This window comes from Musca autumnalis, unplaced genomic scaffold, assembly GCF_047663935.1.
Source record: "Musca autumnalis isolate F117 unplaced genomic scaffold, ASM4766393v1 scaffold_4, whole genome shotgun sequence".
Classification (NCBI taxonomy): domain Eukaryota; kingdom Metazoa; phylum Arthropoda; class Insecta; order Diptera; family Muscidae; genus Musca; species Musca autumnalis.
The window spans coordinates 147,977,953-147,993,675 of record NW_027411977.1 but is presented as its reverse complement, the minus strand read 5'-3'; the positions used below and the strand labels follow the sequence as shown (position 1 = coordinate 147,993,675).

The window sequence follows — 15,723 nt, the reverse complement described above, 5'->3', positions numbered from 1 at the left end:
CCCGAAGGAGTGGACCGATATGTCTTAAAGTTTGTACAAAATATTGCGAAATTCAAAATGTGGAGGAACTGGGCTAAATCGACTCCAAATTGTTTGAAGCGAATTTCGTCAAAACATATGAAAAGTGAGACTATTATTTCGATAAGGTACATTTTTGTCGTTAGCCTAAAGGTTGAGATATATACAATACAAACGAGTAGGAGCGGGATATAGTCGGACGAAGACGACCATGTGATACCCTACACCACATCCTCTGAGCACTGTTTTCCACGGAATTTATTTTATATGATTGCGACACCTTATGTTATTGAAATAATTATTAATTGCTATTTTTGCATACTTTTTTATTGATTTAATTTGAATCGAAGGAGAGGTCAAGAGTTGATTTCCATGTTTCGTGTTCGTAATTTGTCCGAATATTGCACCAGAATTTAAAATTTGGACCAAAAATAGAATTTGGATATTTTTCCAACAATGGTCAATAGTCAATTTCACCCGATAAATACTTTCCGATTATTTTTCAAAATTATTGACATCTTCCTTGACCAAACCTGTTACGTCGTGCAAAAATGTGTCAGTATTAAAATATAACTGCGATATAATAAATATAACCAGCGTGGTTATGGTTACACTACACACAATTAAAACTATGGGATCCCTGTATGTATAAGCGTAATTGGCATCAATGGAACGTTCAAGATTTATTCTTCTGAATATAACTTAAGGGCATGGAACATATCTCCCAGGAATAAAGATATAGTCATTATGCTAAAAAATGTACCAATTTTCACACAAATTTTTAGTCAATTTCACCCGCTAAATATTATCTGATCATCATGTCAAATTGCAGGCTTCATCTTTTTCGAAAACCCAAACCTTACTTAACATTTCGCGATCAGGCCATCATTGGGACCTACAGAACCGATACAAAATCGGATAAGAATTTAGTTTTTGGTCCATTTCACCCCCTAAATATTTCACGATCACCACCAAAAACTAATCGTTTCTATTCTTGTGGGAACACGACCTCCATGCAAAATTTCGTGACGATTGGTCCCTAATTGCGGCCTGGAATTTCATTACAATTTTTAATGGACGGACGGACGCACATCTCAAAATCGCTTTATCTTTACGACGAATATATATGAATTTTCGACAAAACAAACAAACAAAGGATATTATTACAGTAGATTTTAATACCATATAACCAATATATGAGCACTAATTTAGTTTACTGTTGTTTTCAGCTACAACTTTGTTAATAATAGGAAAAAATTCAAAATTATAGTAGATATTAGCACTTTAGGAAGCACAACAATACATTTTTCTCCATTATTTTCTCCCACCCGGTCCCGCCCTTTGTTCCTTTCCTTACTGGTTTAATACTTAAATGAGATAAAAGTTATTTTAGTCATTAATTTGCAAAAGTTCGTTTATTCTTGCATCAGGAAATATTTTTTGAGAAAAAAAGTAGAAAAGTCATTACCCTAGTTTCCACACACGAAGAACTAGAAATACCATATTAAAATCAATGCACTGCGTACTGTGTCAAACCCGGTCCCGCCCTTTGTTCCTTTCCTTACTGGTTTTAATACTTAAATGAGATAAACGTTATTTTAGTCATTAATTTGCAAAAGTTCGTTTATTCTTGCAACAGGAAATATTTTTTGAGAAAAAAAGTAGAAAAGTCATTACCCTAGTTTCCACACACGAAGAACTAGAAATACCATATTAAAATCAATGCACTGCGTACTGTGTCAAACTTGAAGCTACTGTAAAGGATTTTCAACATATTTTCCTGAGAAAAAAAATATTTGAACTAATGATTATAAACCAGGAAAATTGATTGGGATAAGATAGGATCTACAAGCTTCTAATATTTACACCCCTCATATCTACATATAAAAGGAGTGGTGTTAGTTACAACGCTTATAACTCAAGAACGGCAGAAGTAATTTTAATAATTCGCATCAATTCGGAATGGTCTCATGGCAGAAAAGGATAAACCTTAAAAAAATTGCGAAAAATTCTCGAAAATTTTGCAAAAAATTTAAGAAAATTAATTGTCTCCACAGATTTAATTGGGTCTTTTATTGTTGACTTATGATTTTTGCATTTCTTAGCGAAAATGTACATATTTTATACATCAGTTTTGTCAATACATGAAAGCTAAAAATATTTTATTTACAGCAATCAATTTAATTTGCATTGAAATAATTTAAATGAAAAATTACAAATTGCAAAAGATTTTTAGTGGTTTCGGTCAATGCAATGATTTTCGGTGAATTATTGGGGAATTAAAACATGTTGGTGTTAATTTCACATGCTGTAAACGTATGTATTGACAAAATTGTCTTTGTGTTGTGAAATGCTGTCCCGCGAGTCAGATAATTCGAAATTATATCTGTGAACTGTATAAAGATGTCCAAGATTTACCAGATTTCGTGATTCAAGAATTCGACCTACAATTTTGTGTAAAAAAGCTTTGCGGAGACCAAATACAAAATATCGGGCAATGTCATTTTATTGATGCTTTATCGCAACGTGGAGCTTTACCGAAAACATTATATAAGAAAGGTTTCTACCCCCACAAAAGAGCATATAGCACCAAAATACCGGATATATGGCCGTGTCGTTCTATATGGGTGATTTCAAAACATGGACCGATATAATCCGTCTTCAATACCAAAATTCCTAGGAGCAATATAGATTTTAAGTCGTAGGAGTTGTATAATGTTCTCTGAAAGCTCTATCTTAAATGTTGTATGCTTTATGTTCATTTCAACAGATGGACGACATTATGGACATCGTGGAGGTAGTTCCCTCAATTGGAATAGCGACTGTATTTTTTAAATATTGCCGAATCACTCATCCGACATTAACATTTAAATATTCGGTTGGATAAAACCATTTTTTTCGACACAAATCTCAACGTGGTTCTGAACATAATTCTTACTTACAATATCTACAATTTCTTGAGTAAAAGATCACGGTTCTTAAATATATGAGGACGAGAAATATATTGAAGTCATAATGCACAATTTACAAATTACACCTAATAATACAGCAAACATTCTACGTCGTCCTAAATACTTAAAATCAAACAATTAACTGCAATGTGCATTTGACCTCTGCAAGGTGATAGCAATCTCATAGAAAGCATAGTTGAACTCACATAATCAATACCCGTCAGCGAGACAAAGCTCACCGGGTCCACTAGTTTATTATAAAAAGTGGTTTTATTCAAAGTATCAAAGTATTCTCCAGCATAATTTATACTACACTTTTGTATCCACTCAAACCAATTGTTTCTTCTAAAGATTGCTGTTTTGTTTCGGGCTTATTAATTAGTTTTACTTGTGGGATACGAAAAATGACGATATGCAATAGTGAATGTATAAACCCGCTATTTATACGATTTGTACTGAGTAGATGCTCAAATTACAAAAATCATCCTTACGTAAAAAATCGAAAGTAGGGATGTTTCACAAATTCTACCGGCAGGAAAATATTGCACAGGTTTCGATTAATACTAATTAGAATTTTGAATGATATAGGCTTTTTGACTTTGACTTGATCATATTTTTATCTGAATTAGCTTTACTGAACTTTTGATCCTCAGTGGGTAGAGTTCTATGACACCCACTTCTTTCGCACATAAATATTTAACAGTGCTTCGTTATAAGGCCGATCTTAAAATGATGCTAAATGAGGCATTTTTCTTTATATTGCCTTAGTTTATTTTTGCAACAAAACACAAAACGTCTGCTCAGACTCACGGTGCATATTAATAATTTAGAAATTAGCCAAAATGTTTATTTGCCGATAAACAAGTTAATTTAAATACAACAATTTAAGAGCCGGCTTATTCGAACAACAGGGGGGATACAGGCAAGCACACTTTCTTATGCTCATCATGTGGCACGTGACATGAATGATCGTCGAACGACTAGTCGACACACTCGCTGTCCCAAACAATATTGTTAAGCGTCATTTTTATTTGGTAGTATTTCTATTGAGAAGTTATTCGTTTAGGAAATATGTAGTTTTTATTTTGGTTTTCGACCAACCTATTCAAATGCGACTGAGTGTTGCTTTAGCGCTCATAAATGAGTGTTGGTTTGAAGGCGTGACCAATGCATTGGGCTAACCATGTAATTTTCAATCAGTAAGCGTTTATGTTCATCCAACCAAACAGAAAGTTGTGTCTAATGTAAAGTTACTTTATTTCTTGCAGGTATGTAATTAAACACCTTGTACAAAAGTGGGGATACGAAGCAAAAAACCTGTTGGTCGATGAGACATGGGATGACTTCGCAGCAGTGGCATGGCATGATACACCAGTGTTTTATGACCCGGCTTACATATTCCCTCAACACAACAATGGCAAAGATTTCAGTGGTTATAACTACGATACGCCGCCATATGGCAGTGGAAGTGGTACATCCAATCACTACACTGACGATCCCTATCAATTTACGAAATCCTCAACAACTGAAGGTCCTACGTGAGTGATTTGAAATCAAGATAAATTGTTCAACTTGATAATTTGTTTCTGGTTTCTTTTCAGATTTCTGCTGTACACATCAGCAGGCCAACGTCTAAATTTCAATAAAAATCAAATGTCTTCCTTTGCCAGTAGTAGTAATACAAAGACAACGCCAAACAATCCCACGCTGTGGTTAAAGCGGATAGTACGTGACATAAGTAAGAAGGCCACTTCAAACAAAACGGAAAGCCCTCTAATTATCGATACCATCGATGGTGAAGATGCATCAAAACATCACGTAACGAGCCGTGATGTATCGCTCAACATGGATCTCTTGGATATTGTGGGTGTTGATAAGGGCAGCAAGTCGCGCGTTCGACGGCAAAGTCCTGGACGTATGACACTTTGTCCGACGACATCACGATTTATAACACCTCAAGCAGCATTAAACAGTAAAGGTATTTTGTATTTACAAACTGAATTTATCACTGTTAATCTCATATTATTCGTTTTTCTGTCATTATTTTTATAAGGGAACTGGATGTTTGTGGTCAACGAAGCAAGTACGGCCCGACAAATGGTCAAAACTGAATTATGCGCGTAAGTACTAATTTATACACTAGCCAACATAATTGTATATTTGCTTATTAGTTTAATAATATTTCTTGGCAATTTCAAAATGTAAAAAATATTGGAATTGTTATGTCGGATAAAATACAAATATTTTCCTATACGGACTAAGAGCGAATTTACTTTAAATATTAGTTAGTAATGCTCGAAATATAGACTGTCAGTTCCATTGCCCAGCAAAAATGGAAGTCGTGCAATGTGAAGTCGCGATTTTACTGCTGGTTTAATAAATACATATGGCATTTCAATCTATATTCCTATTTTAAATGTGTAGATATTTCACATGAATATGCCTGGAGGGACTAGAAAGAGTTCTTGCATATCAACTGGCGACTAACGGATCCACTTGTGGACAAGTTTTACATGGCTAAACTATTCTGGAAATGACGCTTACTTTACGCTGAGGGGTTTTTGCCACAGCTGAAAATGTAATGGTGTTCGGGCTTTCAGCATGCAAAGAACACTTCAGAAGTAGTGACATCATCTGAAAATAATAGAGATATAATACAGTAGTTTGTTTAATTAAAAATTAAAAAGGAAAAGTACATCGGATGTGCCCACTAAGGGTCACAACCGCCTATCGTACTATTTCAACAAGAGCTTTATCGTTCCTTGCTGGAATACCGATTTGGTTCAAATTTTGGGTATCGTAATATTCTGTCCAAACTTAGTATAAGTTCAAAGATAGACCATATCGGCCCACTCCTTCCGGTACATCCGCCACAAAAGTTCAAACATTTTAACAGCTCGTCTCGGATCGCTTTAACATTTTTTGCAACAAGTTCTTCCAAAGAGCCTTGTTACGACAACGCCAGTTTTTTTCGGGGGCAAGTCCATACTTCCTGAGATAATGATCCAAAAGCTCCAAAAAAGCCTGCTAGCACCAACTAAACTTGGTAGTACGTAAGATAACCTCGAAGAGAGAACCCGATTTGATTCAAACGTTGCCATCGTATTATTTCTTACAGTCTCGAATTATATCGGAATACTGACTACATTGGACCACTCTTTCGGGAGGTACACAAAGTTTAAAAAGTTCAGCTTAAGGACTCGTCTTTTTGCAACATGTCTTTTTCGGGGGCAAGTCCATACTTCCTCAGAAATCGGCCCAAAAACTCAGAAGTATTGTGTTTACTCCTTTTTTAGATCCGATGCTGAGGGTATATCTCTGTCGAAACAGCTCACTGATACTTTTTTACTTAATTTTTGACAATTTTGCATCTCATATGGTCGTTTCCTGAATGATGTCTATCTGAAAACTTATGGAACAAAGTGGATCTTCTCTATATCAATTATCAAAATTAATTTTGGGCGTTATGTCCGCGCTGACCCCGGACTTTATGCCTAAAATATAATTGGGCGTTATGTCCGCCCTAGGCTAGGTTAGGTTGAAAAGAGGGACGATATAAGAATCGCCACATCAACGTATGGACATACACCTAAGCCAGGGTAGGCCTGTTGTGCGCGCTAATTACGGAAGCCAAAATTTGAGATAATGTTTGTTTTGGTTAATTTATTACAAAAAAAAAAATAAATCAATTTGTCAGTTTAGAAATTCTGTGCCATTGACGTAATCTCTTAAGTTTTTGATCTCGCTTGCGATAATATGGTTGAGTTCTTTTTATTGTGCTATTTCCCAGAAATTGATTTCATAGCGTCGCGAAAGCTGGGCAATGACAGAGGTAGTGTTCCAATGTTTCCTCATCCTCTCCGCATGCTCTGCATTCACTGCTTCCTGCACAACCAATCTTGTGCGGGTGCGTTTGTAGGTGTCCCGCAAGGATACCTGTCAGTCTACGAATGTCTTTTTTACTCATTATAAGTAGTTCCTTTGTTTTATCCACGTCCGGGTTCCCCCATAGGATTTTTAAGTTTTTTCCTTTCTCTTCAATGTTTCAGAGGGATATATGGGCATTTTTATACCCTACACCATTATGTGGAAAGGTTATTATAAGTTTGTTTTGGTAAAAATTCATGTAACACTGCGAAATATTCGTCGGAGACCCCCAATGTGGTATACCAATCTTCATATCTCGGCGAGATAAAGCGATTTTGAGATGTGTGTCCGTCCGTCCGTGTGTCCGTCTGTCCATTATAAATTGTAATCAAACTCCAGGCCGCAATTATGGCCTACTGCCTAATATATAATGGGTTTTGTGTAGAGAACCACAATTTTCTCTCATACTACAAATTATCTCAATCATGACATAGAAATTTTCAGTTCAGTTGTCCAATTGAATTTTTATACAAATATTGCAGCATGGGATCGCTTCGCCCTCTATTTATTTTTTGGACGAAATTCGTTTCAAACAATTTGGAGTCGATTTAGCACTGTCCTTTCATCTGTCTTATTGTCTAGCTGACTGGTGCGCACGATAACTCCCGAACGGATCTACCGATTCAAACCAAATTTTGCACTTCGTATTTTTTTGCCCAAACATAGTTTAATTTCCTTCGGGCACCTCCCCCACAAAAGTTAAAAAATTGTCTGAAAAATTGTGTGAACGATAACTGTCGAAGTGCGAAATCGATTTGGTCCAAACTTTCCATTAATTAATATTCCTTCTAGATATAGATCGGGTAAGACTATATCGGTCCACACCTTCGAGTACCTCCCACACAAAATTTGGAAAAGTGAAATTTAAGAGTCCTATCGAATCGTTTTGATTTTTTTAGGAGATTGTCCTTGCGGCCCCCTTTACGACGGTACAATTGCAATGGCAAGTCCATACCTCCAGAGATTATGGCCGAAAAGGTCCAAGAAACCCTGAAAACAAGCAAGAAACCTAACTAAAATGGCAAATCCGCAAGATAACTCTCAAGGGGATTTTCTGATTGGTCCAAACTTTGCAAATCCTATTATTTCATTTAATAATGTATCAGGTTGGAATATGGATTATATCAGTCCCGTCCTTCGAGTACCTCCTACACAAAATTTGGGAAAAATGCAGTTTGAGGACCAGTCTTGGATCTATTGGAATTGTTTGAAGAAGGTTCTCTTCACGGTACCTATTGCAACGGAACAATTTTTACGGAGTAAGTCCATACTTCCTGAGATAATGGTCCAAAATATCCAAAAATAATTCTCAAACTTTTTCAAAAATCAGAAGCTAGCTTACTACAATTGATTACCTACAAAATAAAAAAATTATAATTTTTTTTATACGGCATAATTATTGTGTTTGTTTCTTTTTTGGTCAGATGCTGAAGGTACATACATACATACATATATCACCGTTAGCGGAGCTGACTTATACTATCTTACTTGGTGTGTAATTGAATATGAATAATTTTGGGATTTATAAATTTGTTTGCATGCAAATTATTTGAATTTCTATTCATTATTAGGTATTTCTATCGATATAAAATATGTATATAACCACAATAAACTATTTTCGAAATGCCAAAACTGCTTGCATTACCAAGCATATGTGAGGACGATAGATCTTTAATAAACCCACAATCAATGTGAAATTTCCAGTTTTGGCATATTGTTTAGAAATGTATAATTTATATAATTTCTCCACAAATATCACAGTAGGGACAAGGGAGGCTTATCTTATACCAATGGATTCATGTTATGTAATTGATATGTGACGTATTTTTTATCGCCGAATCCAAAAGGCGAGTCCTAAGTTGCCACTTGTAGAGAAGTTTTTCAAGGCTGAAATACTCAAAAAGTATCGGCATTATTACCGTTTGATTTGATGTGGCCAGGCTTGGGGATCATACCCGGACATTCAGCGTGCAAAGTGGTTGCACATAGCTAATTCGTAGAGGTTGTGGTGTAGGGTATCACATGGTCGGCCCCGTCCGACTATAGCCTTTGCTTACTTGTTTAACTTTAACTTTAGACGCGCCGCTTTTAATGGGTTAGCAATATCTAGGCTTATCGTAGTTTGCTCCCTGGCGTGTGTTGACGAGGCACTAGCTACCCGGTACCCATATAATGTTATCCGAACCATGGTTGCAGTAGTCGCTGATTCACTTTTTACACCGCAAGACAGTTTTTGATTTCACCGTCTTGCTTGTTATAGCTTTAATTGCTTCTTTACTGTCCGTTAGGATGTTTACAGTGATTGCCTTTGTGTTAGCTTTAAACCAGTTCAGACACTCTGTAATTGCTCGGATTTCGGCCTGGAGGATCGTATTATGATCCGACAGTCGAAGGGAGATCCTAGTTTCCTGGTCTTCAATATAGAAACCCACACCCGTTCTACCCCCTAGAACGGCCCCTCAGTAAACCCGCAGCTATCTAACATAGAGCTTTTTAATTTGGTACAGAAGTTTCAATTATTCTTAGGATGTTTGGTATTGAAAATTGACTTTATGAGTCCACGTTTTGATATAGCCCACATAACACTCCCGATTTTCGGTATTTTGAAGGTTTGAGCCACATTATCATACCAAAATTGTTGAAATTTGGTATTTAGTCTTCGTTGGGACTACAAAACTCTCCGCCAGAAATTTGTCAGTGCAGGTCCACGTTCTGATATAGTACCGAACTACATCAGTACGTGACCTGCCGACCCAACTTTCGGAATTTTAAAGGTTTTAGCCTCATTATTCCATTATTGGGATTATCAATAGTTTGCCAGCTCTAATATAGCCCCCATAAAAGAGGTATTGCAGGTTCTTAGATTGAAAGGTACTACGATACCGCTCGATGTGAAGTGTTTTAAACGATTAACTAATGTAGTGACTGTTAGTTGGTATTTCGGATTCTCAATGGGTGGACGAGCTCCATGAAGAAAATGATCAACCAATACAGGTTCATATTTTGGTGTATTCCTAATATGAAGGTACAGTTGAAATCGCTTGTAACGTCGGTCAAGGGACCGACGGAATTCGGACACAACAAGCTGTAGTCGTTATAAACAATATTAATAAAATGATGTGATTTCTGGGTATAAATATGTTTGCTTTTTTAAATAAATGCAATTTCGTACTCTTTCGTATAAAGGACTTAAGACATTCATAAGTTTAAAATTTAACTCAGATCTGAGTTTTTAAAGGCTTCCCAAAACATATTGTTCGCTAGTAACATCTTCTGAGTAAAAAAAAGTTGAAGAATTTCTACAGCTAGACACGCATTTGACACACATGGTAATTGAAATTTGGGTTCTACAGTACCTTCGTGTGTATTTGCCATAATTAGCAAGAGCTTCGTTAAAATAGTATGTATATTGAAAGAGTATAATAGGGCGTTTATACTATTGAAGGTTAACCCTGTGGGATTTAAAGATCCAGTGGGTTAATCTTAACCGTTTATATATGCCTTTATGAGGATATAAACGACAGCTGATTTTTGTTTGTGTATACATACAAAACAGCAAACCTAAAAGAAAACTACATAAAAGTTTGTTTAATTGTTTAAATTCTAAGACAACAATGGATTTAAAATGGAATAGAAGGATGAACATACGCAACCCAGCAAAAATGCTCATTACAAATCGGCCTACTTTCTCATTATTTTAACACGGGCATGTCATAGGAAGTAAGTACTTATTTTTTGGCCACTAAAAAGTAGATAAATAAGTAGTTACTCCCTGGTTACTTCAAGTCGTAACTACTTATTAAAGTACTTATTTATTTACTTTTAAGTGCCAAAAAATAAGTACTTACTCCCTATGGCATGCCCGTGTTAAAATAATAAGAAAGTATGCCAATGGCATTGAGTTAATTACGTACGCGGATGATTGTACGCTCATGGCGTCAGATCCCACAGTTGATAACATTTGTGACAGGCTAAACGCATTGATCACCACTAAGTCAACAGGTACAATGTACACCACATTGATGGCGCAAATAAAGCTCCCACTGAATGTGCCGGTCGATAGTTCAATAATTCCGGCTACAAACTACCCCATATTCCTAAAGGTCACATTCGATAGCATGTGTAAGTCGTCCCAAATGCTGCAACTATCTGCGATAAGATGAGAAACAAGAACAAGGCCCTCAAGTTCCTAGCCGGCAGCACTTGGGGTGTGGTTAAAAATATCTTGTTAACCACATAAAACGCGATATGACGGTTTGCCAACGTAAATGAAACGAAATGGGATAAATTGCAAATCTTCCAGAACTGAAAACACTAACAGGGTGTCTCATGTCTTCAGTGGACCATTTGGATGAGGAGTTCAAGATCGTGCCGGTGCGTCGGCACAATTTTTGATGCAATATTTGCTTTGATGTTATAGGCAAGACCATCCAAATTACCATCTTATGGATAGGCCCTCGGAGTGAGGGAGGATTTCCGTGAACTCGAGACGGAGGTCCAGAGACACAAGAGAGAACCCCTAGATCAACAATTGTACCTGGCAGGTTTGAGAGATATTCAGACTGATGGATGGCAGTACCGAACCAGCGAAATTAACAAATACACATACTTAAAATATTTATTCTGTATTTCATTAATAAAGAGTAAAGAATAAAAAGTACAATAAAAATGTAAAATCTGATCCGATTTTCAAAATTTTTTGTAGTATTAGTTTTTTAGCCGCAACAATGAACTGGTAAAACATTTTCATCGATTGGAACATAAATGCAAATTTTAGAGAATTTTCGTGAAAATGCACCTTTGCCAAATACAACTTATTATGGAAACACATATCCTTCTGGTAGAAGGAGTTAACGTTACCGAATCAGTGCATCGTTGGAGTTAACGTTAAGTGATCGCCATACAAATTCATCTATATGAGGTTTTTGGATCAAATGGAAAAAATTGGAGTAGGAAATCGAAACAAAAATAATATCACTCATCGTCTTAACAACTATTTCATTTAGTCAATATTAAATACATATAGACTGTTTCTCTTTTCCCGGTCCACACTAGAGTGAGCTGGTCATTAACACTGTGTTACAAAAGTTGAATAAAAAATTTTCAAGGGTTCTGACGCAAAAATTCTATCGTGCTGGGGTCCGTGGACAACGAAAATGCCTTTGGTTCTTTTGGGTCACTTCGTTCTTTATAACGGTAATTGTAGTGAAGAACGGGGTTTTTGAAATTTTCAGTTTCAAACGAGCATATCTTCTATTTTTCACAACGGACTTCTTCTATTCATAGTTTTTTCTTTTATGCAAGTTCGTCCATCCGTTCGTCTGCGATAATCTCACTATCATTCCCGAAAATTGAGATAGGTGGCTGAAATTTTGGAAAGATGGGTTTTTTCTTTCGGGGCAGGTCAAGTTCGAAGATGAACCATATCGCTCCACGTTTTGGAATTTCAAAACCCCCGTTCTTCACTACAATTACCGTTATAAAACAAAGAACGAAGTGACCCAAAAGAACAAAAGGCATTATCGTTGTCCACGGACCCCAACACCATGGAATTTTTGCGTCAGAACCCTTGAATATTTTTCGTGTAGCACAGTGTAATTTTATGCACAACTGCCAGAGTTGATTCTAAAATTGCTGAATGCAGGTTTATTAAAAGGTCCAATAGCGTCTCCATCCTTTATCCATTAACTTGTGGCAGTTGTACATTACCATGATATGGCTTTTCGACGTTTACAGTTTGTACGCAGTAGAAAATCTTACTGTGGTGGGTGCCAATAAGATTTGTAAGATTGGAATATCATCACCCAGAATCTGTAAAAAGCGGACGAAGTAAGCAAATTCCTCCTAGCATGGGTTCGTGTTGTTTCTGCTGCTGGCGGTTAAATGCGTAGTCGCTGTTGACATCTTTTGTTTTTCGACCAACGGCTCATTTTTCTGCAGACATTTCATGTAAATAGATTGAAGTGCTATTTTATTTTCTTATTCAAGTAAATATTTACTTACCTCTGTGCGAATTCATCTCAATTTTATTTTTTAATACAAAATTCCAATTTTCTTTTTGTTTGACATTCAAACAAAATGTAAACAAACTATCTATGAAAACACTTGCAACTTTTCGTACTTTGGCAAATGAGTTGCATTTTTTTGTACAATAACAGTGTTGCATGACAATAGTATCCAGATTTTGTGCAGGATCTCAAACAAATCCGGTCATGAGAAGATTTAAAATTGTATGGTAAATCTTGATGAAGTTGACCAGATTAAGCAGTTAAATCCTGATAATGAAGGTTAACCCCGCAATAAGCTCTAATATAAACAGCATATAATGTGTCATGAAATTGTTGGTCTGTTCCAATACTGCAAGAATCTACTAATTTTTACTATTTTTTCGATAACATAAAGGAAAAAATGTTATCGTATTAAAATTAGTAGCTTCTTGCAGGTTCTGGAACAGAGCATGTGTTTTCAAATAATGACTTCAGCCGAACTTGTTTGTTATAAATCAGTCATAGCTTGTTGGTCGTAATTAAGTTTTTCAACACCATCTTCAACATCATCTTGTACATACAGTCAGAGCCAAAAGAACGTTAACACCTAACATTTTACTTTAATTGTCATTATTTCACTGATATAAGGGTATGTTACATATAAAATATAAATGATTTTTTTTAGGTATTTAGTGCTAAATTAACAAAATAACCCAAACAACGTATGATTTTTTTGTATTTGTTTAACTTGGTATGCCTTTTATTGGGCATTTAAACTTGTTTCCTTCACATTCGAAACTATAAATCTACAAGTGCTTTGGTGAAATCCGGTGATAATTCCACATTGGATACGTAACACCGCTTTCGGGTAATCTTGGTGTAAAATTGACTTTTATTTAACTTTCTGTAATTTTTTTCTGTAAGTAACTAATGCATTTCAGATCAAGAGACTATGATTAATGATCTTTTATATATAGGAGTAAAATATAGCAACATGTTATTCATAAATATGGGCGAGCGCATCAGATCCCTGACCATCCGTTATATACACCTTAGGTATTAATATCGCGTCAATATCTGTGAAAGATATTGTTGTCATATCCCTGGACCCATAATATTACCCGAAAGCGGGTCGACTCTCGAATGTGATGAAAATAAGCTCAAATGCCGATGAAAAGAATTCCAAGTTAGAGAAATACAAAAATTTCGTAAGTTTTGTTAGGGTGTTAACTTACTTTTGACTCGTAAAATTGTGAATTAAGGCCTCGACATACAAGAAGCATGGCATTCTTGCTTAAGTCATATCTGGTAAATGACTAAAGACCAACTACAAAATTTTAAAATCATACACCAGTTAAGTAGTTAATCTTTCGTTTTATTTTTCATTCGACATAGTGAAACAGGCTGTTATTGTGCGCACGATTTTAGCGAAAAAATTTTAAGTTTTATGGGGGAGGTACCCGAAGCTGTGGACCGATATGACGTAAACAAAGTTTGGACAAAATATCACGATATCCCAAACTTGGACCAAATCGGTTGAACTAGTGTTCTATTTCTCCCTCCCAAATATTTTACGATCATCACCTACAAAAATAAGTGTTAATTCTTGTGGGGAGCCGACCTCCATCTATACGAACGTTCAATAAGGAATGCTGCCTTAAAGATATGCGCCGTTTGCGCGAAGAAATTCGTCAGATATGCACGGAATTGTGGAAAACCCAATAAGAGATTTTCACACATCGATGATTGTGCGTGAGTTTTTGGCCAAACATAAAGCCGTCAACATTTACATCGTATTTACCGGACTTGACTCCCGCTGACTTTTTCCTCTTCCCAAAACTGAATTTGAAATATTAAATCAGACCTCGGTTCCACTACTCCATAATGTGGAAACAGTATTATAAGTTTTTTGGCTAAAAATTCATGTAATAGTGCGAAATATTCGTCGTAGGCGGTTTTCACATCTCGACGAAACAAAGCGAGTATAAGCAAAGAACAAATAAGGCATTTGAATTTTTAAAAATACATGTTTTCTATAATTGCCAAAAATATTATTTGTTAATATGTAATGTATATAGTAAATAATATATTAAATTCTAATTGGATTTTTTTTTATATTTTCAGCTCAAATACCTGTAACAATATTTGCCAATTGCCAAACGGTTATAATTCCAGATGCGAACAGAAATTTGTGCAAAAACGTCTAATTGCCCTGCAGGGAAACGGACAAAATCTGTATACGGATAGTTTTTGGTTTCCGAGTTGCTGTGTCTGCACAATAGCCGCTAATTAGTACCAATCTATTTAAACAACAACAACAAATTTATAAGCATTTTTTATTTTTATTATCATTTTCATTGCATTTTTTCTCCAAGAAAAAGGGAAGTCAATTAATCTTAAAACAATTCGATTTTCTATATCACTAGATGTAAACATAATAAATTCGATTATGAAAAGAAAAATTCATAAAAAAACTTTAGAAAATAAATTCTCATAAAATTTTTTTATAATGTTTTCTTTCGATTTTTTGGGTGATGATATACCATTTTCTGGTATTTGTAGATGTTGTTGTAACAGTGTTTATTATTATGTTTGTATGTTCGTTCTTCTGTTCAATCTGGCTGGAGTTGGGCAATCTCGTTCCTTTTACGGTTCGATCTTTTCCGTTCCGTTCCGCAAAAGGAACTAGGTCGTTTAGTTAGTTCCATAGTTCCTTTTAGTACCAACCTTTATATGTATGTATACCCACACTCATATTCGTTCACTCAGTTCATATCGTTCGTGCTTCTTCTTCATCAACACAAGAGAAAAATAGTTTTCGGTTTTCTTCATGGTAGATT

The 15,723-nt window shown here is 35.6% G+C and overlaps 1 protein-coding gene across 8 annotated transcripts in view; it reads left to right on the top strand.

Moving 5' to 3' along the window:
• spz5 (spatzle 5 Toll-1 receptor) overlaps window positions 1-15,383 on the top strand; it is a 90,003-nt gene extending 74,620 nt beyond the window's left edge. For all 8 annotated transcript variants that reach the window (XM_073980731.1, XM_073980734.1, XM_073980733.1 and 5 more), the window contains exons 5-8: window positions 4,238-4,507; window positions 4,571-4,947; window positions 5,023-5,089; window positions 15,008-15,383. In XM_073980731.1, coding sequence (XP_073836832.1) covers window positions 4,238-4,507; window positions 4,571-4,947; window positions 5,023-5,089; window positions 15,008-15,176 — 883 coding nt within the window. In that variant the 3' untranslated portion in view covers window positions 15,177-15,383. The remainder of the gene's footprint in view (window positions 1-4,237; window positions 4,508-4,570; window positions 4,948-5,022; window positions 5,090-15,007) is intronic.
• Window positions 15,384-15,723: the final 340 nt, after the last annotated feature.